The sequence below is a fragment of the Schistocerca cancellata genome, chromosome 10 (assembly GCF_023864275.1).
Source record: "Schistocerca cancellata isolate TAMUIC-IGC-003103 chromosome 10, iqSchCanc2.1, whole genome shotgun sequence".
NCBI classification, from domain to species: Eukaryota; Metazoa; Arthropoda; class Insecta; order Orthoptera; family Acrididae; genus Schistocerca; species Schistocerca cancellata.
The window spans coordinates 175,252,250-175,279,974 of NC_064635.1; the positions used below are offsets into that span (position 1 = coordinate 175,252,250).

At 43.4% G+C, this 27,725-nt stretch overlaps 1 protein-coding gene across 1 annotated transcript in view; it reads right to left on the reverse strand.

The window, feature by feature from the left end:
- Positions 1-27,725, reverse strand: part of LOC126106507 (actin-histidine N-methyltransferase) — a 469,720-nt gene that overhangs the window by 46,015 nt on the left and 395,980 nt on the right. The window contains exons 8-9 of the mRNA XM_049912826.1: positions 13,963-14,139; positions 2,019-2,169 (exon numbers count right to left, since the gene is read on the reverse strand). Coding sequence (XP_049768783.1) covers positions 2,019-2,169; positions 13,963-14,139 — 328 coding nt within the window. The remainder of the gene's footprint in view (positions 1-2,018; positions 2,170-13,962; positions 14,140-27,725) is intronic.

A 27,725-nucleotide genomic window follows, 5' to 3' on the forward strand; every position in this document is an offset into this window, starting at 1 on the left:
TGGTTTTCTGCAGCAGTATATGATAATGGTTGAAACATGGTTTGACAGCTACACATTACAATTGAGACAACAATCCAGACAGTGGACAGGAGGTGATTCTTCAGTTCCAAGGAAGGTGAAGACTGTGTCATCAGTAGGAAACAGCATCCCAATGCGTGGGATCAGAAAGAAATTTTACTGATAGTCTTCAAAAATGTGAAACAGTAGCTGTAGATCATTATCATAAACTTCTAATGGATCGGGTGCAAGAATTTGAGGAAAGAGACTGTTTGCAAAAGAAAAGTATCATCTTTCATCAAGGCAATACTTCTGTCAACAAAAGTGTCTCGGAGATGGGAAAACAGAGAGATCTGCAATGTGAAGTGTTGGAATATCTGTGCTGTTCCCCAGATTTGGCTCCCTCAGACTTCATCTCTCCCCAAAACTGAAAGTCTTTCTTGCTGGTTAATGTTTTAGTCCAACCAAGAAGCAACTGCAGCTCTAAAAGAGTATTTTGCTGCACTTCTAGAGGAACAATACAGAAACAGAATAATGCCACAGGAACACCACTCGATGAGAGATGTTAACTTAAACGTAGATTATGTTGAAAGATAAAAGTTTTTGAAAACAAAAATTCCCATTTTCACTATCATACTGTGGACTTTTCTGACTGTCCTCATACTTAGAACAAGATCTATGAATTTATTGGCTGCAGCTGGGTATCTGTGATAAGGTAGGCTGTATGTGCTTTTACATGCCAGGAAGAATGAGCAGTGAGAAAGAGGGCAGGAGCAGGGCATAGGTGTTGGACCAGTGGGAGTAAGGTGCTGCAGGATGGACTTGTAGGGGAACACCACACACTTATTCACGAGATATACTTTCTATTAATAATGGTGATACTGGAAAGTGAGCTGTCACTGACAGGAGACAAAGTTGTCAAAACTCCTTAATGTTAGATATGTACTGTAAATGTTTAATTAATGGAGAAAGTAAAGTATAACCTTTTCATGTAGTTGATGTGCTGAGCAGTTGTTAGGCACTTAAAATAAAACTGAAAACATCACTAAGCTTGGACAAATCCTAATTCAGAGCCAGCTACATATCTGCGCAGCTAGGGCAACAACACGTATGAGCAGCTTTGGTACCCAGTCAATTATGTTGTAAATGAATCATAACTTGACTGAGGTGAGGGACCATATTTGTGCACCTAATTACAACACCATTTCTACATGCTTCTTTGGCTGATTTGTTAGCTGCATCATTTACTTGTATCTAAATCAGCAAAAGACCACCTCCTTGCCTTGGTCTCAGATCCACTGTGAGGCATCGTGGATGGTTTTCAATTTTTTTTTTCCCCTCTCCCCCCCCCCCCCCCCTTTCTGGATACATTTTCTGCACTGCTTATAGGACACTGAGCGCATACCTTTGCATCACAATTTATTAAACATTCTGGGAAGCAAACTCAAAACCCTACTAGGGAAAAGTGCTGACAATAGAGAGCATTCTCTTGCTTAGATCTATCTGCATATATAACAACAAAATCTTGGTACAGTCTTAAAATTTAACAAAACAGACTTTTACAAATCAAATCTGAAGCACAAAATTTTTTGCATTCAGTCAAGGTTAAAATCACTTTGTGCCTCTGAACACATCAAGGTGACAGGTTGTTCCACCCCTAGCTGCATATTATGAGGTCTGATACATCTAGATCTGTGAGGCAGTCTTTAGAGCACGTATTCTGAACAGGATGGTCACCTGTAGCCAGTTTGTGATAATCTGCTCAAAATTTGACTGGGACATCACACTAGATGCCAATGAGTGAAGTAATGCTAATATTTTCATGTTCTGTCCTGCTATAAATAAGAGTCAGATGGTTTGCAGAGTACGTGTAGATGTATATGGAGGTGGAGTAGGATGAGAGAGAAATATGAAAAAAATGGGAGTGAGGAGGAAGGAAAAGGATGGGGGAGGGGGCGGGGGGACAGAGAAAGGAGAAATGCATCCCGTGCCTAAGAGGGGGGAGACATGTGCACACTCACCTTTGTTCATGCTGAAAACTCGCAGAAAAGCTAGTAGGCGACCCTCAACTGGGTCCGGTCCTGGTCGAAGAGCGAAGTCACCAGCAGATGGCAGACCGAGTCGTGCCAGCAGCGATATCCTCTCTGCTGCCAGAGCATCCGAGCGGCTCACCTGAAACGTGTGACAAACATGAATGTATGTTTGACTATACAGCTTAGTACTTGTCATTGACAACTGAGATGTAATCCATAATACTGTAGATTGCTTTCCACATCTTGTCAAGCATATTATTCATTTTTTATCTGTATGCAGGGACCATAAATATCCTTTAAAATGTGAATGGTGAACGTTGTTATCTGAATGAATATTATAACTTGTATTTAACATCAAACTATGAAATTAAAATGTTCAGAATGCTGTACTAAAAAAAATTGTGCTACCAAAAACTGGTTTATACATTATATGTCTTTATGTGAAAACTGATATCAATTAGCGAAACAAAGTTATTAATAAATTAGCTGAGTACCTGGTGCTGCCCTGGTATGTACTTATTTCAATTCTATTATTCCTTCTTCTCCTTCCCCCTCTCCGCCAATCTCCTCCTTCCCCCATATCCCCTAACCTGTGTATCACACAATGACATAACTTTGAAGGTGCATTCAGCAGCATTATGTCAATACCATCTGCTAAATGTGTTGCGAATAGCATTAGTTGCACAGAAGCAATAAATGTAAAAGTCATTATGTCATGCTTGATGCTACACTTCTACTGCATGAAGAACTTTCATCATTTTGTGGGTGTTGCCAGTGAGAACCAGTTTTGTACAGGTTTGAAATTATGGGTAAAGTTTGCTGCAAGTCAATAAGGTCTCTTGTCCGCAAATTATGGATAATGCACAAAGCAGCTATACACTATGCAACAGTCAGTGTGGAAGTATGGAATAAATACACTGAAGATTGTATATGCGTTGTATTCACTACTTTGAATCGTATCACATAGCACGTATCAACCGAGAAAAGTATTTACACAAATATGATACAATTCAAAAGTCAAATAGTAATTCGTATAATACTCTTCAAATCAATAAGTACCTTGTACTACACACTTTCTAAAGTTGCCTATGTTCTTACAAAGGTTTAAAGCTATCTTCTTACCAAAATTCATAAAAATCAGTTCAGCAGGTTAGTAATAACAAATTTAAACATCACGAATGACGCAGCAGTTTTTCGCGCATTTCTGTGTTTATGACATCGTACATCCTGAGTTGTGTGTTGTATACACACTGACGGGAAAAAAATTGGAACACCAAAAAATAATAAATGCAGAGTAATGAAATTTCAGGAATACATCTGTCTAAGTAGCATATTTAAGTGATTAACATTGCAAGACCACAGGTTAATGCAAACGATAGAAATGCCATTGGTAATGTGAAATTCTGATACCTTAATGACTGGTGTAGCTGCCAGAATGTTTAATGCAAGTGTGTAAACGTGCACGCATTGTCTCGTACAGGTGCCAGATGTCAGTTTGTGGTACGGTGCTCCACACCTGTTGCACTCGGTCGGGCAATACAGGGATGGCTGAGGGCAGTTGTGGATGATGCCGGAGTTACTGTCCGATGATGTCCTTTACGTACTCAATTGGAGACAGATTTGGTGCTCGAGCAGGTCAAGGTAACGTGTCAACGATCTGTAGACGAGTTACGTAGGTAGGCGAGTGTTATCCTGCTGGAAAATACCCCCTGCTATGCTGTTCACGAATGGCAGCACACAGATCGAATCACAAGACTGATGTACAAATTAGCAGTCAGGGTGCACGGGATAACCACGAGAGTTGTCCTGCTGTCATACAAAATCACAACCCACACCATAACTGCAGGTGCCGGTCGCGCGTGTCTAGTAGACCGGGAAGTTGCATACAAGCCCTCAACTGGCCTCCTAACGGACACACAGCTATCACTGGAACCGAAACAGAACTAGCTTTCATCATAAAACACAGCAGACTTCCGTCCTGCCCTCCAACGAGCTCTTGCTCAACACTACTGCAGTCACAAACAGTGGTAGTTTGGGGTCTGTGAAAAGCACACTACAGAGCATCTAGCTGGGAGCTGTCCTTGAAGTAACCAATTTGTAACAGTTTGCTGTGTCACTGTGGTGCCAGATGATGCTCAAATTGCTGCTGCAGATGCTGTACGATGCGCCAGAGCCGTACGCCGAACACGAAGATCTTTCCTCCTGGTAGTGTCACGCGGTGGTCCGCAGTGCAACCACCTTGCGACTGTATATTCTGTGACCACCACCGCCAGCGATCGTGTACAATAGTTACATTTGTGCCACGTCTTTCTACAATATCGCAGGAAGGACATCCAGCTTCTCACAGCCCTACTGTACGACCTCGTTCACACTCGGTGACCTGTCGATATGGCGCCTTTGTTGCCTTCGAGGCATTCTCGAGTAACATCGACTCACTACCTCCTATCTCAAAGCTCACGGCTGTTTAAAGTGAGCCTGATTTTCATCCTCACAGTCGTGTTACTAGCCTCATTATTAAGTGACTCATGCGAAATATGAATGGACATCGTGTTTCAGACAAACATGCCTACTAACTTTCGTTTATGTCGCGAAACTCCTCCTCGGTATTGCATTTTTTTCCCGTCCGTATTGATATAATTTTGCAGGTATTTTCAGTGGTATACTTGAACACTGTCCGCAAAATGTTGAGCTAATACCGTTAGCAATAAGGACGTAATAAGTTAAAGCGTCATGCTTGATGCGAGAATGAAGAGCAAAAATGTAGTAAGCAATGAACTTTTTTTTCTTTCATCATTATGTGGAGGGTGACAGCGAGAAAACGCTTCGTAAAGGTTTGAAATTATGTGTAAAGTTCGTTGCAAGTCATTAAGTGCTCTTGTTCTCAAATACTGGACGAATAAGGCCTGAGTATTCGCGCGTCGTGACCTACACTTCTTTTTAACTCCACGCCACGCCACTCTCCCCCACCCCAAGTGAAAGGTGGTTCGAAGCCCCACAACGAGCCTTTTCTGACATCAAGTGATGTGTGTACCAAGACTGGTTGAAACTGGTCATATCGGTCATGTGGTTTAAGTGGATATGCGACACACACACACACACACACACACACACACACACACACACACACACACACACGACTGAACAGACTGTTAAAATTATATATCTGCCTTAATTCACGGAGGAATGTAGTAGACAGGTAAAACTTGACACACACGGTTGTAATGACATGAGGTTTTATTGAAACCGAAAACAGGTGCAAAAACTGGCCAACATGTGACGCATGAGGAGCGTAAAGTGAGCTGTAGTGAAAGAGGGATTCAGAAGCGTCAGCAATCGCAGCTTGACCAGAAAAAGACAGGATGGCATTCCACCCCATACAGCTACACATGTGAAAGATCTCTGCCATCGTTTGATGATGATCGCGTGAGTTGCTGAGCTGCCACTTTCCCTCATACACTATGTGATCAAAAGTATCCGGACAAACCCCCCCCCCCCCCCCAAAAAAAACCATACGTTTTTCATATTAGGTGCATTGTGCTGCCACCTACTGCCAAGTACTCCGTATCAGCGACCTCAGTAGTCATTAGACAACGTGAGAGAGCAGAATAGGGCGCTCCGCGGAACTTCACGGACTTCGAACGTGGTCAGGTGATTGGGTGTCACTTGTGTCATACGTCTGTACCCGCGATTTCTACACTCCTAGATACCGCTAGGTCCACTGTTCCCGATGTGACAGTGAAGTGGAAACGTGAAGGGACACGTACAGCACAAGAGCGTACAGGCCGGCTTCGTCTGTTGACTGACAGATACCGCCGACAGCTGAAGAGGGTCGTAATGTGTAATAGGCGGACATCTATCCAGACCATCACACAGGAATTCCAAACTGCATCACGATCCACTGCAAGTACTATGACAGTTAGGCAGGAGGTGAGAAAACTTGGGTTTCATGGTCGAGTGGCCGCTCATAAGCCACACATCACGCCGGACAATCCCAAACGACGCCTCCCTTAGCGTAAGGAGCGTAAACATTGGACGAATGAACAGAAGAAAAACGTTGTGTGGAGTAACGAATCACGGTACACAATGTGGCGATCCGACGGCAGGGTGTGGGTATGGCGAATGCCAGCGTGTGTAGTGCCAACGGTAAAATTCGGAGACGATGGTGTTATCGTGTTTTTCATGTAAGGGGCTTTCGCCCCTTGTTGTTTTGCATGGCACTATCACAGCACAGGCCTACATTAATGTTTTAAGCACCTTCTTGAAGAGCAATTCGGTGATAGCGATTGTGTCTTTCAACACGATCGAGCACCTGTTGGTAATGCATGGTCCGTGGTTACACGACAATAACATCCCTGTAATGGACAGAGCCCTGACCTGTCCTTAGAACACGTCTGGGATGTTTTGGAACGCCAACTTCGTGCCAGGCCTCACCGACCGACATCGATACCTTTCCTCAGTGCAGCACTCCGTGAAGAATAGGCTGCCATTCCCCAAGAAACCTTCCAGCACCTGATTGAACGCATGCCTGCGCGAGTGGAACCTGTCATCAAGGTTAAGGGTGGGCCAACACCATATTGAATTCCAGCTTTGCCGATGGAGGCATCCACGAACTTTAAGTCACTTTCAGCCAGAAGTCCGGATACTTTTGATCACATAGTGTACTTGGCCTCCCCAGACCTCAATCCGTGCGTGATTATTGGTTGTGGTGTTACCTGAACTTGCACGTCTACCGCGATTGTCCGACCTCATTATGGATGCTAAAAGACTACATCCGACGGCCATTTCGCACCTTATCTACTGATACGCTTTATAGTACTGTTCATAACATTGTCCCTCGACATATTTTTGCTGATGAATGACGGCTGACATGTTGCAGATTTGTTATAAAGAACATCGTCTTTACTAAAAATCATTTATTGTGGCATGTGTCTAATGTTTACCTCTCTGCCTTATTCATTTCTAGCACGTGTGTCAATTTTTATCTCTCTGTCTACATTATTCCGTTAAGTTTTCAAATGTTAAAGGACTTTTCGGTCACCCTGTACAAACATACATTTTTTTATAATACGTACGAATACCTCTTTTTCGTCATATAACCAATACGGAGGACCTAGCTACGCTGAAGTTAACAGTAAAAAATGCGTAAAAATCCGTCTAGTAATGTTGGAGGTTAGCGAACAGACACGACGGTTTTACAGATTAATTATTAGTGTAGATAAAACTCATTAAGTTTATGTCCAATTCAAACGGAAAAACATGGTAAGAAATCCAGAACCACACAAACGTGAAAACAAGCATTTATGACAAAAATGATGATTTTCAGAAATAGGAGATATATTAGAACTCTTACAGATTTACCTCTCTCTACCCGCGGTGGAACATGTACATTGTTGAACACTTTTCGGAAATATGGGAATACAGTATGTGCCAGTTAGCCTACGTCTGTTGAAGAGGAAAAGTACTGCATGCTGTGGTTAAAAAAAACCTCCAGCATGCATTGCACAGAGGCTTGCAGAGCACGCATCTATGTGCAGAGGTAACTATTTCAGATAAAAACGAAGCCTGCCACCTTCTCACGTTCCTGTGTGATACTGCGCAATTCTTACAAGGTGCGATCCAGTTCTAAGGTCTCCTGTTTTATTCTGCACAGTATAGTCACACAAAAAATTTGAAACTTCTGTTATTTCTCATTGTAGTATCCATGCAGCCATACGCACTACTGCATGATTCTTTGGCCACTGTGAATGTATCTACAGGAGTCTGTGTTGACTAATGGGAAATAACTGAAGCAACAAGGATACAGCTGGAGACTGTGCACAGAAAGTGTGTATTTCCTCACTGGAAAGAGCCAAAAATCGTTTGAGACCGGGACAGGCGCGTAACGAGCACAATAAACCACTTCAAAGTGGTTTTCATGAAGAAACTCCTACGTCACATATGCCCGATGCGCTGGTGCATTGTCTTGCTGAAAGAGCAGACGTGCAGCGATTTCCGACCACTTTTCCCCTCAGTGCTGGAGGGAGATTGTTCCTCAAAATATTTTAGTGTCTTCTACCTGTCACTGTATTGCCCTCTGAAACTTAATGAGTAAGGATTACGCCACTGTTGTCCCAAAACACGGCCGTCATGAATTTTTCAGTAGTGGGCCTTGGACGATTTTTATTTTGTGGCAGTGAGCGTGTATTTTCATTGAGTTGATTGATGCTTTGCAACAGGATTGAAAAACAACATCTATGTCTCGTCAATTGTCACAATTGTTGAAAAGAAAGTTGCATTAATGCCGCCGCACATGTCAACATCGCCTGACAAATTACCACCCACGCAGCCTTGAGGTATTAGTGGGAATCACTGGAGGGCCCTCTCCTCATCTCCAGGTCATTTTGCAGGACTGTGTGCACAGATCACACGGAAATGCCACATACGGAGGCAGTATCTTTCACACTCAGTCGGCGATCCTGAACAGCCACCAGTCGCCGCATTACCATGTCATATTGGCTGGTGCGACGCAGTGATTTAGTTTAATGAATGAAATACACCGCTTGGACCTCTACTTTTGATAACTGGTTTCAATCTGACTAGATCAGATCAAAACATGGCATGTAAAGGCCGTAGGAATTTAACATTTGTACTATTAAGTCTTCATGTTTCATCTGGTACCATAAGGTTGTGTATTGTAACTTACAGAAGGCTATGTAGCATTTATCACGACAGCAATGTATCTGGTTAATTGTGAAGTTATGCTGCTGTATAGTGTGGAAATAAATATTCTAATGGCGGAGTGTGAAAATAAAACAGCACTGTCTGAAGAGTTTAATCTGACAGTTTTACCAAGTTTCACTGGAAGCTTTACACGATTGATGAATCAAATGAAATGTTTTATACAGTTACGAAATGCGAGACAATCAACGTTAACATATTGCTGTACTAATAATATGAAAAAAAATTATCGAATTCGAGAATTACAGGTTTTCGAAATATTAAGATTGATTATAAGAAGGCGAAAATTAAATGCAAGTAGTGAATGTACCACATATCATTGAAAATTATTTAAAGGAAGGCTAAGGTGAATGTCGTGTGAAGAAAAAAGTTTTTATCTCTACATAAAATGTATTCACAGTTTCAGCTTCATTGTCCCATGGGCGTACCCAGCGAGGGGCACGGGGGGTGGGAGCAGCTGCCACCTCCCACAAGATATTCGCAGTTTTTCACTGGTGTACTGTTTTATTTAATAAGAAGTGCTGTAAGTTGTCTCGAGTGCTTGTTTCCTGAGACTAGTATGACCTGCCCCCCCTAGTTCAGATCCTGGGTACGCCCAAAGCCCGGCCCAGCTGAAGGTTTGTCCAGATTCGCAACAGCGAATGCATTTCATGTATTTCGTCACAACTGTAGTCACCGCAGTACCTGTTCCTTCGAATATGCATGCCCTGCAACGTGTTGAACTCGTCTTTGTTTGACACTATGCCAACGAACGAGCAAGGCAGTTCATCCCTGGTAAACTCAATAGCAACGATAAGGGAACAACTAACCCGATACCGTCTGCCAACGTCGCCAAACAAATTACAGTAATATCCGGGTACTAATAATAAATATTCCCAGTCAGAACCTGCGAGTACACAGGAAGTGATAATACAGGGTGTACCAAAAAGGATCACTCGATATTTAAAAAATACTCGATATTTAAAAAATCATAATAGTTATGTTATTCGAGACATGTGCGTGAACAACGTACTGTTGGAATAGAGTAAACTCTCGAGTTTTGGTTGCCGCTAGGTAGCAGCAGTGTGCGCCCACTTCTAGAGTTGGGCAACACGATTCTTTTTCCCGATTCGATTCCTACGATTCAATCTCACATTGCGAATCGATTCCTACTATTCGTTCACGATTCATTCTAGTCTGCGATGGCACGATTCTTACGGAATGCAAAAAGTTCTACATCTTACTCACAGATGGCAGGACATGTCTGAAATTGTCAATGGGGTTAGAATCGAACTGTGTCTTGATAAAGATATGCCACAAATAGTTTATTTATGAGTAAACATGCATATGACGATACAAGTGTGATTCTCGATTTATACGTGCGATGCCTTAACTGATGAATGGTCACGTTTGATTTGATTGCATCTATTGTTTTATTTCAGTATGCCAGGAAAGAGTAGCCGATCTGTGCGAAAGGTGGTGCAAAATTGCTTCCTTTTGTTCACACGCATCCTCCTAACTGCCATCCGGCGGTCGTAATCATTCGTCACGACTCGGCATGATTCGGAAGTTGCCTTCGAAGCATAGTGTACTAAGAATCGATGAATCGTTGGAACTTGGAATCGTCACGACTCGGAAATACGCAATCGTTCTTACGATTCTTTTGAACGACGACTCGTCCGTATCACGATTCGATTCTTACGATTCTTTATTTAGAGTCGTTCAAATGAACGACTCATTCACGAATCGCCACAACTCTACCCACTTCAGTTCTCGTAAAAATGGTGACGGCACAACAGAAGGCGTTTTGTGTTCTACGTTTTGCGCAGTGCGGGTTATTAATAGCTGTTCAGCTTCAGCAAGACTTTCGTATTAGGTATAGTATGGATCCTCTTATGGCATGGAGCATTAGGCGATGGCACGAGAAATTCCGAGGAACAGATTGTTTATGTAAAAGCAAATTTCCGGGCCGTCCCAGAGTGTCTCACACAGATGTTGAACGCATCCGCCCGGTACGACCGCAGGTTCGAATCCTGCCTCGGGCATGGATATGTGTGATGTCCTTAGGTTAGTTAGGTTTAAGTAGATCTAAGTTCTAGGGGACTGATGACCTCAGAAGTTAAGTCCCATAGTGCTCAGAGCCATTTGAACCATTTTTGAACGCATCCAACAGTTTCACAAATAGAGAGGATATAAAATGTAGACTGGCCATGGCAAGGAAAGCATTTCTGAAGAAGAGAAATTTGTTAACATCGAGTATAAGTTTAAGTGTCAGGAAGTCGTTTCTCAAAGTATTTGTATGGAGTGTAGCCATGTATGGAAGTGAAATATGGACGATAAATTGTTTGGACAAGAAGAGAATAGAAGCTTTCGAAATGTGGTGCTACAGAAGAATGCTCAAGATTAGATGGGTAGATCACATAACTAATGAGTAAGTATTGAATAGGATTAGGGAGAAGAGAAGTTTGTGGCACAACATGACTAGAAAAAGGGATCGGTTGGTAGGACATGTTCTGAGGCATCGAGGGATCAACATTTTAGTATTGGAGGGCAGCGTGGAGAGTAAAAATTGAAGAGGGAGAGCAAGAGATGAATACACTAAGCAGATTCAGAAGGATGTAGGTTGCAGTAGGTACTGGGAGATGAAGAAGCTTGCACAGGATAGAGTAGCATGGAGAGCTGCATCAAACCAGTCTCAGGACTGAAGACAACAACAACAACAACAACAACAACAACAGTTTCACAAGAAGTCCGCAGAAATCCGTTCGCCGTGCAGGTTGATAGCTCAACATGCCCCTGTTGTCCGATTGACGTGTGTTGCGTCGACGATTACACATGAAACCGTACAAAATTCAGTTACTGCAAACTCTTCGTGAAGACGACAAACAACGTGTGGAGTTCTGTAATTTCGTCCTTGGTAAATTGGAGGATGACAGTTTTCTTTCACGCTTACTGCTTAGAGACAAGACAACAATACATTTGAATGGAAAGGTAAACTGTCATAATGTGGGTATCGAACAGGCACATTAGTTGTACAACATGAGAGGGACTCTCCAAAATTTAATGGGTTCTGTGTAAGTTATCAGGAAAAGGTTTATGGTCCATTTTTCTTTGCCGAGAACACTGTTACAGGAAGCACATATCGCGATATGCTTGCGAAGTTTCTTTTACCACAGTTGGACACTGATTTGAACTACTTTACCCACAGAATGGGGGACTAGCGTGATGAAGTGCGGGAAATTTTAAACCAAAGGAAAGAGCAAACTATTTACATGGTTCCCGCTAGGTAGCAGCACTGTACGCACACTTCAGTTCTCGTAAAAATGGTGTCGGCACAACAGAAAGCGTTGTGTGTTCTACGTTTTGCGCAGTGCGGGTCAGTAATAGCTGCGTACTAGGTATGGTACGGATCCTCCTACGGCCTGACATTACTGGCCTCCAAGGTCACCGAACCTCGCTGTATGTGATTATTTCTTATGGGGATTTACAAAAGATACCGTTTATATATCTCCGTTACCAATAATAATGAATGAACTGAGATATCGCATAACAGAAGCTTTGGCAGCTGTAACTCACGACATGCTCGCTGCAGTGTGGGAACAGTTTGAATACCGCACTGACATACGCCGTGCATATCAAGGGAGGCATAATGAACACCTTTGAAAATGTATGATAAAAACCTTTTTGAGTTTCCTGTTCATCAAAAAACTAAATTCATTGTATATGTTTATTGTTGTTGTTGTGGTCTTCAGTCCTGAGACTGGTTTGATGCAGCTCTCCATGCTACTCTATCCTGTGCAAGATTCTTCATCTCCCAGTACCTACTGCAACCTACATCCTTCTGAATCTGCTTAATGTATTCTGGTCTCCCTCTACCATTTTTACCCTCCACGCTGCCCTCCAGTATTAAATTGGTGATCCCTTGATGTCTCAGAACATGTCCTACCAACCGATCCCTTCTTCTAGTCAAGTTGTGCCACAAACTCCTCCCCAATTCTATTCAATACCTCCTCATTAGTTATGTGATCTACCCATCTAATCTTGAGCATTCTTCTGTAGCACCACATTTCGAAAGCTTCTATTCTCTTCTTGTCCAAACTATTTATCGTCCATGTTTCACTTTCGTACATGGCTACACTCCATACAAATACTTTCAGAAACGACTTCCTGACACTTAAATCTATACTCGATGTTAACAAATTTCTCTTCTTCAGAAACGCTTTCTTGCCATTGCCAGTTTACATTTTATATTCTCTCTACTTCGACCATCATCAGTTATTTTGCTCCCCAAATAGCAAAACTCCTTTACTACTTCAAGTGCCTCATTTCCTAATCTAATTCCCTCATCATCACCCGACTTAATTCGACTACATTCCATTATCCTCGTTTTGCTTTTGTTGATGTACATCTTATACCCTCCTTTCAAGACACTGTCCATTCCGTTAAACTGCTCTTCCCGAGTCCTTTGCTGTCTCTGACAGAATTACAATGTCATCGGCGAACCTCAAAGTTTTTATTTCTTCTCCATGGATTTTAATTGCTATTCGGAATTTTTCTTTTGTTTCTCCTACTGCTTGCTGCTCAAAATACAGATTGAATAGCATCGGGGAGAGGCTACAACCCTGTCTCACACCCTTCCCAACGACTGCTTCCCTTTCATGTCCCTCGACTCTTACAACTGCCATCTGGTTTCTGTACAAATTGTAAATAGGCTTTCGCTCCCTGTATTTTACCCCTGCCACCTTCAGAATTTGAAACAGAGTATTCCAATCAACATTGTCAAACGCTTTCCCTAAGTCTACAAATGCTAGAAACGTAGGTTTGCCTTTCCTTAATCTTTCTTCTAAGATAAGTCGTAGGGTCAGTGTTGCCTCACGTGTTCCAACATTTCTACGGAATCCAAGCTGATCTTCCCCGAGGTCGGCTTCTACCAGTTTTTCCATATGTTTATTAGTTTTAGAAATATAGACGTGCCAAATCGGATGATTCTTTTTGATACGCGCTGTATAGCTATACATTTATACATGTAACTATACAAATCTGATGCTTGTTGTACGCAAGTACACGGTCACATAATAACGAGGCATACCACGGCAACAGACTTGCCATTACCTCAAGTTACTGCATTTCAACATACCTGCCATTGCCTTCAGTTACTGTAATGCAACATGTGAGATCCCTGTTGGTGACATCCAGTAGCACACGGCATGCACAGCAGAGGCTACGGTGAACTCACCCCCAGTCGCAGCCTCACACAGTCGTGCTCGTTGTCTGGGAAGACGAAGCCCATGTGTACGAAGAGGTCGGAGTTGGGCCGCACGCCATAGTGTATGAAGACCTGCTCGCCAGCCGTGAAGTTGCGGAAGGCGAAGCACTCGCTGCGGTTCTGCGTCGGACTGAAGTCAGTTGACAGCTGAGGAAACAAGAGAGCATCATGAGGTCGGGTGGGCTGAGACAGTCAATGTATATATTGTGTGAACATAAGAATGGACTTGAGCAGCCATCTTTTTTGCCCGTCCACCAAGAACCGATATTAGCAGAAACACGTGCAGACAGGTACACCATATAATGTGGAAGGACACAAAGTAGTTGAGTAAAAACGCCGAACCTTCTCCCATTCTGAAGTGGACACACACACACACACACACACACACACACACACACACACACACACACACACACACACTCTCTCTCTCTCTCTCTCTCTCTCTCTCCCCCCTCTCACAGAACTTCGTTCTTTCAGTTATATCTAGGCGAGCTGGGCGTTAGGCAAAAGGCTTTCCGAATGGTAAAATTTGAAAGTTGTATGGCAACTGAATCTCAATGTAGACAAGTGTAATGTGCTGCGAATATATAGAAAGAAAGATCCCTTATCATTTAGCTACAATATAACAGGTCAGCAATTGGAAGCAGTTAATTCCATAAATTATCTGGGAGCAGGCATTAGGAGTGATTTAAAATGGAATGATCATATAAAGTTGATCGTCGGTAAAGTAGATGCCAGACTGACATTCATTGGAAGAATCCTAAGGAAATGCAATCCGAAAACAAAGGAAGTAGGTTACAGTACGCTTGTTCGCCCACTGCTTGAATACTGCTCAGCAGTGTGGGATCCGTACCAGATAGGGTTAAGAGAAGAGATAGAGAAGATCCAACAGAGAGCAGCACGCTTCGTTACAGGATCATTTAGTAATCGCGAAAGTGTTGCGGAGATGACAGATAAACTCCAGTGGAAGCCTCTGGAAGAGAGACGCTCAGTAGCTCGGTACGGGCATTTGTTGAAGTTTCGAGAACATACCTTCACCGAGGAGTCAAGCAGTAGATTGCTCCCTCCTACGTATATCTCGCGAAGAGACCATGAGGATAAAATCAGAGAGATTAGAGCCCACACAGAGGCATACCGATAATCCTCCTTTCCACGAACAATACGAGACTGGAATAGAAGGGAGAACCGATACAGGTACTCAAGGTACCCTCCGCCATACACCGTCAGGTGGGTTGCGGAGTATGGATGTAGATGTATCTAATTCTGGCATTTGCTTGATAACCGTAAGAAACTTATTCACAGGAAAAACAAACAAAAAATGCACAGAATGAGGCGATGGAAACTACTTTTAATTTGTACTAGTAACGCTTGTGGTCGAAATTCGACAAATAGGGTTAGTGGACCCGATCCGTGATTAAAAAAAAAAGTCATTCATCTCAAAGGTGATGAAATTTTAGCCTTGGATCTGATTCAGAGCAAATTATGCATCGTAGCTACGTGTATTCTTGAAGCAATTCTTTTACTTCTCTTTAATTGTGCGGTCATTTGAAGTGAGTCCTTGATACACTGCAGTGAAAAATGAAGTTTGTGTTAACGATAGCAAATTAACTTTTCCCTTATGACAACAATATGTGAATACCGTTCTGTCGCATAAAATGACCTCTGGTGAGAACCGATTTGCATTACAAAATCTGCATTGTAAATTCATCAACAGCAGTTATAACCCTCAAAACTATTTGCAATTACGTTCGGCGCACATTGAAATGTATCTCTCAAATCAAAGACAGAATTATCACTGTCAACGTTCACATGATTCCTATCACTTTGTTTACGCAAAAATTGTGTCTGTCTAGCTCTGCCTGTTTCACTCCGACCCATCAGCGTTCTCCTAAGCATAGCCTAAAACAAATATAGTTTCCGTATAATAAGGGAAGTCAGACGTCGGAGTTATTCCAAATGAAAAAATTAAAAATTAGGTACTTAACTTCAAATTTTCTGCTAACGGTGGCAAATTACCACAAAGTTACACTTACAGAAAAGTAAACGAAATAACGACGCCAATATATAGCTTTATTTACAGACTTCGTTGCTAGATAGTTTGATTTCCACTGCTGACATCATCATCGACCTGGGGGGACCTAGCAGTTTTCGCACTGTAGCTGCCCGCTATGCGTGTGTTACTACAAATGAGTCATATAAACACGAGTGTCCCTAGAATGCGATTTCACGAAATGCTGTTACTTTCGTGTCATTCCTACCATACCACCTGATCGGTACATTGGAGCAGAAGTTCGTAGCACTTCAATTTTCGATGTTCACGTCTGGGCAGTGGCGGATACATATGGGGGCGCGCGCGGGGCATTTGTTTGACAATATTCTACTGTTTTCTTGTACAGAGAACCTTCGAGGTCGACAATGAAGGAGGATCGACTTAATGGCTTAGCTCTGTTAAACACCCACCGTGACACTGATTGTCCTGTTGACGATGTAATTAACCAATTTGCCAGAAAGAATAGGCGCACAGAAATCATCATTTGAGGAAGAGAACCAGAGACCACAATTGTAACTTTTTTATATCATAAGATATATGTGTATATGTGATAGTAAGTTTAAATAAAACTTTATTAAACTTTGGATGTGACGTGATTATTTATTACGGTAAAAGTAAAGGTAGTTCAAGCTATCTTTAGCGCCCCCTCCTTGAGGTTTTTCTGTATTTGCCACTGCGTCTGGGAGATAGAGAAGGTATCACCTGAGCTTTGAATATGAAAGCAACTACTTTCATTTGCCACTCTTAACAGCTACATACACACAATTTTTCTTTGTGCACACCCATGGCAAAGTATCTTTCAAATTACATAAGTTTGACCTCCTTGCATAATTAATATTAAAAATCGCCACTTTAATATTCGTATTCACGTATTAATATTATGATCTGGAACAATGACGTCAACTGCCCCACACAACACTTGAAAAGTTTGTGTGTGTGTGTGTGTGTGTGTGTGTGTGTGTGTGTGTCACGTCTGAACCACGTGACTTGAAGCTGTATTAATCGTTCACTCAGAAGACTCTCAAGCGCGATCGCTAATGGGACTAGCTATTTAGATACAAGTTGGAGAGCAGTGCGCGGCTTCCAAACGATATTCATTTGTTTTTGGTCGCTACTAACCTTAGTTCTCGACATTGTGTGTAAACAGTACCCTCAATGAAGGTGTCAATAAATTTTAACAGTTTCGAGCTGAATTTCACATAACGTTTCTGTAACGTTTAGCTCCTCGAGTTACACCTGCTTTCATCGACGAGTACGCATACGCAATGAACACAGCGTAGTCTGCTGGCTCATGATGAATAGATTGGATGTGTGATGAAGGTTGTCGGTACTTGCCGAGACCATTCGATTTCTAATGTTACAGTTACTCCCGTCAACTACTGGGCTGAGTGTCTTCTCAGAATGAACAATTTTTACTGGATAGCGCGATGTCCATGTGTCTCCGTCGAAACAGTTGCCACTATTGTGAAAATTGTTTCTACTTAACACAACTTTAGTCACATGGTTTTGGTATCTTCGAGAATGAATACGATTGCTTTCAAACTACTTTCTATTTCTTTTCCTTTTACGACTTTCGACTTCGGACAACACCCATGAAGCCATCAAAATTTTGTAATATACTCCATCGCTGACAGGAACACAATGTGATGAATAATATTTGACAGTTATATAGACCACTTATTAGTGCTTAGCACTGTAGTATAAAATACAGTGTAAGACAAATGAATTCTGGTTTCCCGCTGATGAATCACAGATCTTACCTACACTTTAATTTGTTGTTCCGTAATAAACTGATAGAAATAAGAAAATTAGAGTATAAAATGCTCCCATCGTAGCACAAAAAAGGCGACATGTCCTGGACAGAGTTAGGGAAAGAAGGGAAACACCTTTTCGAGTATCTGGCGGCTTTAAAGACATTTAAACCAAAACATCTTGACATATTCGCGCTTTTTTTTACTTGTCAGTATAAGCACTCATGTCATGTACTATAATGCATATAAAGTAACGCGATTATATGTGCCACGTGTTGTAACATGACACATGCCATTATATAATCCAATATAGTATTAGTCATGTCGTGCAACATGACACAACGTGTTATTAAAGTTTAGGATGCATGGATCTCCACTCTGGGATACTTCCATTACAGATGGACTCCCCACTCTCTGATACTTTCTAGACCTCCACTCTCTGATACACTGTGTGATGAAAAGTATCCGGACACTGGCTGAAAATGGTTTACAAGTTCGTGGGTCCCTCCATCGGTAAAGCTAGAATTCAGTATGGCTTTGGAACATCCTTAGCCTTGATGACAGCTTCCACTCGCGCAGGCATACGTCCAATCAAGTGCTGGAAGGTTTCTTGGGGAATGGCAGCCCATTCTTCACGGTATGCTTCATAGAGGAGAGGTATCGATGTCGGTCGGTGAGGTCTGGCACGAAGTCGGCGTTCCAAAACATCAGGTCAGGACTCTGTGCAGGCCCGTCCCTTACAGGGATTTTATTGTCATTCAACCGCTCCGCCTCAGGCCGTGTGTTATGAACAGGTGCTCCATCGTGTTGAAAGATGCAATCGCCGTCCCCGAATTTCTCTTCAACAGTGGGATGCAAGAAGGTGATTAAAACATCAATGTAGGTCTGTGCTGTGATAGTGCCACGCAAAACAACAATGGATGCAAGTCCCTTTGATGAAAAACACGACCATAGCATAACACCACCGTCTTCGAATTTTACTATTGACACTACACACGCTGGCAGATGACGTTCACCAGCATTCGCCATATCCACACCCTGATATCGGATCGCCACATCGTGTACCGTGATTCGTCACTGCACACGACACTTTTCCACTGTTCAATCGTCCAATGTTTAAGCTCCTTACACCAAGGGAGGCGTCGTTTGGCATTTACCGGCGTGATGTGTGGCGTATATGCAGCCGCTCTACCATGAAATCCAAGTTTTCTCACCTCCCGCCTAACTGTCATAGTACTTGCAGTGGATCCTGATGCAATTTGGAATTCCTGTGTGGTGGTCTGGATAGATGTCTGCCTGTTAGACATTACGACCCTCTTCAGCTGTCGGCGGTCTCTGTCAGTGAACAGACGTGGTCAGCCTGTACGCTTTTGTGCTGTACGTCTCCCTTCACGTTTCCACTTCACTGTCACATTGGAAACAGTGGACCTAGGGATATTTAGGAGTGTGGAAATCTCGCGTACAGACATATGACACCAGTTACACCCCGTCATCTGAACACGTTCCAAGTTCGTGAGTTCCGCGGAGCGCCCCATTCTGCTCTCTCACGAAGTCTAATGTCTGTTAAGCCCGCTGATATGGAGTACCTGGCAGTTGGTGGCAGCACAATGCACATAACATGCAAAACGTATGTTTTTGGAGGTGGCCAGATACTTTTGATCATATAGTGTTCTTCCTATTGTAGATGCATCCCACTCTCTAGAAGCACATTTATTTGTGTCTACTTGTTTTTACACCCGTCACCATGTATGTTAACAGTAGATAGGTCTAAGAGCTCATTGCGCTGGGGAAGTACGGATAACTCATAAAAAAACACGAATCGTCAAAACTTTTGATAAAAATTTCTTCAGCTAAGTCGAAAAGCTAGATGCCTTCTTTTACCTTCCAACTCCGCCCTGGAATAATGTATCTTTTTTGTGCGACGATAGGAGCATTTTCCACACTGATTCGCAACTTTTACTCAACCATAATGATGACATTAAACGGCCATAGTTTGGCAACCGATGCAGGTTTATGTTCATCCAGGCGACGACCGTTCCTTTATATGTTTTTATTCTCTTTCGAACTATAATGCTCATATCGTGGCAGTGGACAACAATTAATGACATGTATTTGTATACCTTCTTACATAATTTAAACCGATTCGAACAAATCTGACACATTGAAGCGGCACCCATATGAACTCAGAAGGAAAATATTTTTGCACTAAAAACTCGAATGAAGCTGAATTTTTGAAAGGGAGTTTTCAATTTTATCCTAAGAATGCACTGTTTATTTCTTTGAGTCACTTTGTTTCCCCATATTCAATTCACGTAAGGACAAATCTCCGCAACGGATAGAGATTATTGGATTAAACAAATCGGCTTTATCCATTCACTTACGTTCGTGCAAAGTTTGAACCGATTCATCCAAGTTCAAAGTACAGACGTATCCCGTTTCAAAAACCTCAGAATAAAACGGTTTTTTTCACATGAATTCAAACGAAGCAAGCATTTTTCAAAGCGTTAAAATTTACCTTAGAGCCACGCAGAATACAAAGGTGGACCAAATGTGAACCACAAGTCTCGCTCTACTCAGGAGTTATTTAAAGGTGGCAGCTTTTGCACGTGAACTCCGAACGACGCATTTTCAAATAGTGCCATTATTTGAGCATTAATTTCAACACAATTAAAATGTTTTTCAAGAGGAATTAACCGATTCCCGCCTGGGTATCAGCTCCGGTACAACCTAGCTTAAAATACTGAAACATAGTTACAGTTAGACAGGTGTTCGAATGGCAGTAGAAATGGTCGCTGGTTAAGGATAAACCATAAACTCTTTACCCCATGTTCCCACATCAAATAGGAACCGAGCGTAAAGGCCTCCCCACCTGCACCCCCCCAAAAAAACTCTGCGCGCGGGCTTTAAAGACAAACTTGTCACAGCACTTCTGTGCTGTAGCGATACTGAGAACCTTCAACAAGATTTTCATATTCGTAGGTAGAGGTAAATGGGATGTCACGAGCTCGCTCTCTCTCAGACAATCACACACACACACACACACACACACACACACACACACACACACACACTCACGAGGGACTTGACAGAGGCGTGTTTGAAATCGTCCATGATTCTGTCCGAAGCAAGCCATGGTGACAATGAAACTTCTACTGTACTTGCACTCTTCATACCAAGATTTGTTAGGAATAATGGTATAATCTCGACGTAGCTTCGCCTCCTACACTGAAGATCCCAAGAAACTGGAACACCTGCCTAATATCGTTTCCGGCCCTCGCGAGCACGCAGAAGTGGCGCAACACGACGTCGCATGGACTCAACTAATGTCTGAAATAGTGATGGAGGGAATTGACACCATGAATCCCGCAGGGCTGTCCATAAATCACTAAGAGTACGAGGGGGTGGAGATCTCTTCTGAACAGCACGTTACCAGATATGCTCAATAATGTTCATGTCTGGGGAGTCTGGTGGTCAGCGGAAGTGTTTAAACTCAGAAGAGTGTTCCTGAAGTCACTCTGTAGCAATTCTGTACGTGTGGGGTGTCCTACTGTCCTGCTGGAATTGCGAAAGTCCGTCGGAATGCACAATGGACAAGAATAGATGCAGGTGATCAGACAGGACGCTTACGCACGTGTCACCTGCGAGAGACGTACCAGGGGTCACATATCACTTCCAACTGCACACGCTCCACACCATTACAGAGCCTCCACCAGACTGAATAATCCCCTGCTGACATGCAGGGTCCATGGATTCGTGAGGTTGCCTCCATACCCCTACACGTCCATCCCCTCAATACAATTTGAAACGATACCAGCTCGACCAGGCAACATGTTTCCAGTCATCAACAGTCCAATGTCGGTGTTGACGGGCCCAGGCAAAGTGTAAAGCTTCGTGTCGTGCAGTCATCAGTCATCAAAGGTACACTAATGGGCCTTCGGCTCCGAAATGCCACAGCCGCAGGGCTGTATTCTGCCTGTTTACATGTCTCTGTACTGGAATACGCATGCCTATACCAGTTTGTTTGGCGCTTCACTGTACTTTGAAAGTCCTCTAAGTCAACCAAATACAGGAAACAAATACCAAATGGTCGCTTTCGATACTTTTACAAGTCAGTCCTCCTCATCTCCATCCCCATCCCAAGGAGCAGTGGAAGTATCTCACTCTCACAGTACTTTTATACAAGTAATGAATAAAGGAGATGCCAATTTTGGTTGAAATTTCACGAAGCATTATGTCAACCCTTTACACTCCCACCCTCAGCCATGTGTGCGCTAGGTGTGTTTAGTAATTTTTTCCAGGTAGCAAGTGACACGCATGCCACGTTTGATAGAAACTGCTTTAGGCGTTATACATGGTGAAAAATAATTAAACCGATAAACTCTTGGAGGTTGTAGGGGACATCAAAACCAATATTTTTCCCTAATGTCATTTTTTCCTATGAGGAATATTTTAACCGGTAGAAGAGGATTTCTATGGAGGCAAATTAATTAAACCAACAAACACTTTTCCATTTTTTATGACCAAGAGACAACACATTAACACAACCCAATTTCAGTTACAATAGATTTTCAAAAATGCCTCCATTGACACGTAAACTAAGGTTACACGGTCGGACCATGTTCTGTCTGACACAGGCAAAAACCCCAAGAGCCCTAAATTGTTCCTGCTGCTGCTACTATCCGGGCAACCAGATCGTCTTCTGATTCAACAGGAGTTGCGTAAACAAAGTTGCACATTTCTCCCCACACAAAAAAGTCCAGAGGGCACATATCTGGGGATCGAGCAGGCCATGGTGCAGGCCACCTCTGTCAATCCACATTTCTGGGAACCGTCGGTCCAGGGATCGACGCACTCGACGACTGAAAAGTGCCGGCGCCCTGTCATATTGGAACCACGTGCGTTCTCTTGTAGGGAGCGGGAGGTCTTCCAGCAATTCTGGCAATGCTCTGGCGAGAAAATTGTAATAGTGCCTGCCATTTAATGGCCTAGATAGCAGATACGGCCCAATTAAACAGTCCCCAAAAACACCGACCCACATATTTACGAAGAACCGCACTCGATGAGCGCTAGTAACTGTGGCATGTGGGTTATCCTCACTCCAAACATGAGAATTGTGCATGTTGAAGACTCCATCACGCCCGAACGTTGCTTCATCGGTAAACAACACAGAGGATGGAAATGTAGGATGCATTTCACACTGTTCCAGGTACCACTGCGAAAACTGTGCTCTGGGTGGATAATCAACTGGTTCCAGGTTGTGGACACGCTGTAACTGAAATGTGCGTAACAATTGCTCACGAAGGACTGTTCTTACATTCGTCTTATTCGTCCCCATGTTATGTGGAACTGCACGAGTGCTGAACGAAGGATCCCGCTCCACATGCTGCAAGACAGTTTCCTTACCGTGCGACGGCGTCCCTGTCCAGGTAATCTGTTAAATGACCCGGTCTCACGCAGACTTTGGTACACAGCAGCAAAGGTCTTATGATGCGGGATACGGCGATTTGGATATTGTAGTTGATAAACCCGCTGTGCAGCTCGTCCGTTGTGGTGCGCTACGTAGTACGCACCAACCACATCAGTGTACTCACTCCAGGTGTATTGCTCCATTAGTAAACATAGACAATGCACTACTACACTGGTGGAGAGCAGCTGCCTACAACTGAAGAGCGTAATACGCCCTCTAACAACTGAAGATCGTAATATGGCCTCTAACAACTGAAGAGCGTAATACAACCTCCACCGGTTTAAATAATCCTTGTAGGAAAAAATGACATTAGGGAAAAATATTTGTTTTGATGTCCCCTACAACCTCCCAGAGTTTGTCGCTTTAAATACTTTTCACCCTGTAGAGATATACTGGTTTGTCACTGTCTTTGCATCCCTCCTCGCAAGGATGGAACTTCACCGGGGCTGTCACCAATGAGCCTAGCGACCCTAAAATGAATGTATTCGGTTCTATCATCGGTCGTTATCGAATGATGTTAATGTCACAGCTTCTCAACATCCACCTCCTCTCCTATGGGTATATTACCCCCACGGTATTTTTACACTATTCATTGTACAACTAACAGAAATAATAAGTAAAATATATACTAAATTTGGCTCAAATCACACTCTTTTCATCCTCGCCGCTATGGAAGGTAGGTAATTCTTACCTTCACATTACCTCCTTTCAGATGTGAGTGATATGCATATCAAGTTTGGTTGAAATCAGTCCAGTGGTTTCGTAGAAAATGTGAAACTTACACGTACAGACGTTCAATTATTTTTATAAATACGCACACAAATACCAATATTTCTTGTGTGAGGTTTTTCCTTACTGACTGAGCACAGTATGCCGGCCGTTTTACCAATGATTCTCTACAGTGAACGCACTTTCACTATTGATTTCGGTGCTTTCTTAAGTAAAATGTGTAGGATTTCTAGTAAGTGTATTCATGTACATCTATGAGAAAATATACCTATTTAACTAAGTTTGTAGTTAACTCTTGTTTAAGTTGAGTTGAGCTGGCCCTTCTATCCTTAATCTTAATCACACATAGCTACCATGACTGTGAAAGTGTAAGACCAAGACCAATTAATCTTGCAATAGGAAAAGCACACCCGCCTCCGTAGCCGAGAGGTCGCTAACGCACGATTGTGTGGTGGTGCTTCCGAATCTGAAATAAGCTGCTTCGAATCCTGGTAATGGAAAGTTTTCACTGCCAGTACCTGGCCGGTAAGGAAGTAGTGTTGTTGTTAATTGTTGTTGTGGTGGTGGTGGTGGTGGCAGCTAAAGCCGTCGGCCCGCGTAAGCAGTTAGCTACTTGTGACTTGGTACTCTAAGAATCACTTACTGTGATTTCACTCTGAGGCGCCATTTCGTCAGGTGAAACATAAAATAAGTTCTGCGATATTTGGGAAACGTTCCAAGTAAAGAACAATCAATAGGAAGCAAGAACGCTTCCTACGTTACAACAGAACGCGAGACGCCAATACTGTATTTGTCGTGCTCAGTAGAGGCCCATATTCAGTGGTTCTTGTGTTATACGCTACATCTTATCAATATATGTTGGTTCTAAGCGCCAGCTCATCGTATACCTCCAGAACGAAACGTTATTGGTACTATTTGAGGTAAAATGAAGGAAAACGTCTTATCGGTGGTTACAGGATTGTTTGTATATAGAAATTCTCGCATTATGAACCGCGTGTTATGAAAGTAAACGCCGCTTTAAGGCAACGAGCCATTGGAGATTCATGAAAAAGTGTCGTTCTTGTTAGAAACTGTTGTTTTTAATTGTCAATTAATAAGATTTCGGCGGGTAATGCCTCTATAAGACTATAACATAAAATACGTCGCTAGAAGCAATGTTTCGGTATAGCGTAGATCTTTGAGGGACCACATTAAGAAATCGACGGTGGTTAGAAACACGGTTGAAGCCCTGTCTGTAAAATTTTTTCTTCACGTTTTCTGAAACGTTGTGAAACTTTCCTATGAAATTAATGGAAATAATTTCTGTAATATTTGATGTTATGTAAATATAACTGCGATCTTGGCGAGGAATGGGTTTCTATGATTTGGTGAACTTTTGTAAGACGATATCCTTACTGAGTGGACATGTATCTTTCATTTTTGTCTTATAACATCTTCACGGATATTGAAGTTTATATTTATGCATATCACAGAATAACACGACTGGCCTATGGTCAAGAAAGGAGATATGCCTTTTAATAGAGCTAACGTAGGAATTCTACGTGCGTCCACTTTCGTGAACAAACTGTATGTTTTGCTTGCCAAATAAAGCCGACGATAGGTTGCTTGGTTGGTTGGTTTAAAAGGTGGTGGTGGTGGTGGGGGGGGGGGGGTGGTGGTGGTGGGGGGGGGGGGGGGGGAGGGCGGAGGGGGGGGGACCCAAACTGCTAGGTCATCGGTGGGAGTAAAATAAGCGAGACATACAAAACATAGCTGGAACAAAGGAGAAAACCACAAGAATAACAGAGGGGCAATAAACACTAAAATGGACAAAATTGGACAGGGAAACCACAGAGAAACGCAACAAACATGCAGGAGAGATCAAAACAAGAGAGCGAATTACCATGGCTGGCTGACCTTGAGAATAAAAAGGAGAAGCGAGCCATTCTGTAACACATTAAAACCTCCGCCCTAAAAGCACTAGCGTGGAGGACATAGAGGGACGAAAAGACATGCTCTAAAACTTAGATCAAGTGTTAAAACCTACCCTCACAAATAAAACAAACTAAAGCTGCTGTTGAGGCACTGTCGTCCAACACCGAAGGTAGGGTGCTGGGAAAGTTAAAACCCCGCCGCAGAGCGGCAAAAAGTGGGCAGTCCAGCAAGAGATAGACGACCCTCATTTGTGAGTCTCAGGTGGGTCCTCGCGACGGAGGAGGTAACCATGCGTTAGCCATGTATGGCCAATGCGGAGCCGGCAGAGGACAACTGATTCCCTAAGAGAGGACAGCATGGAAGACTTGCACACATTCGTCGTCTCCCTAATGACACGCAGCTTGTTGTGCATACTGTTATGCCATTCCATCTTCCAAAGCCTGAAAACACTGCGGCGTAAGACAGAACGTAGGTCAGCTACGGAGATGCCCATCTTCAGAAGCGGTTTCCGCGTAGCCTCTTGGGCCGGCCTGTCGGCAAGTTCGTTCCCTGGGATTCCGACGTGTCCTGGGGTCCACACAAACACCACGGAACGACGGGACCGTTCCAGGGCATACATGGACTCCTGGATGGACGCTACCAAAGGATGGCGAGGGTAGCACTGGTCGATAGCTTGTAGGCTGCTCAAGGAGTCCATACACAAAAGACATGACTCGCCAGGGCATGAGCGGATGTGCTCAAGAGCACGAGATATGGCCGCCAGCTCTGCAGTGAAAACACTGCAGCCATCTGGCAAGGAGTGCTGTTCAGTATGTTCTCCATGAACATATGCAAAGCCTAACGTGACCGTCAGCCATCGAGCCGTGAGTGTAAACCACTTCATGGCCCCGGTACATTTCGAAAGAACGAGAGAAGTGATAATGTAGAGCTGCAGGGTTAACGGAGTTCTTACGGCCATGCGAAAGGTCCACAATAATCTGCGGCCTTGGTGTAGACCACGGAGGTGTACGTGAATGGACCTCGAGGAGAGGTGGTAATGGGAAGGACTCCAGTTCAGACACAAGGGACCACACGCGAACCGCAATCATAAGCCCTGACCTGATCCACTGATACGGGAGATGGACCGGCGTGGTTGGGAAAAGGAGGCGGTAATTCGGATCTGCAGGATAACTACGAACGTGTGCAACGTAACTGGCCAGCAGCTGTGCACACCAAACCTTCAATGGAGGGACTCTGGCCTCCACCAGGACTCTGGTCACCAGACTCGTTCTAAAAAGCTCCCGTCGCTAGGCTAACGCCACAGTGGTGCACTGGGTCGAGTAAACGCAAAGCTGAGGGCGCCGCCGAACCGTAAACCAGATTCCCATAGTCTAGGCGGGATTGAACAAGGACTCTGTAGAGGTACAGCAGCGTAGAGCGATCTGCACCCAAGTTGGTGTTGCTCAGGCAACGGAGGGCATTGAAGTGCTGCCAGCACTTCCGCTTAAGCTGACAAAGGTGAGGTAGTCAAGTCAATTGGGCGTCGAAAATCAATCCTAAGACTCGATATGTCTCCAACACAGTGGGTGGAACCTCATTACGATAAAGCTCTGGTTCTAGATGAACGGTGTGACGCCGACAGAAATGCATGACAGACGACTTTGCGGCTGGAAACTGGAAGCCGTGGGCTAGAGCCCATGACTGCGCCTTGTGAATGGCTCCCTGTAGGCACCGCTCAGCAACACCAGTACTGGAGGAGCAGAACAAAATGCGAAAGTCATCCACATACAGACAAGGTGAGACCGACGGCCTTGCAGCTGCTGCTAGACCGTTAATAGCCACT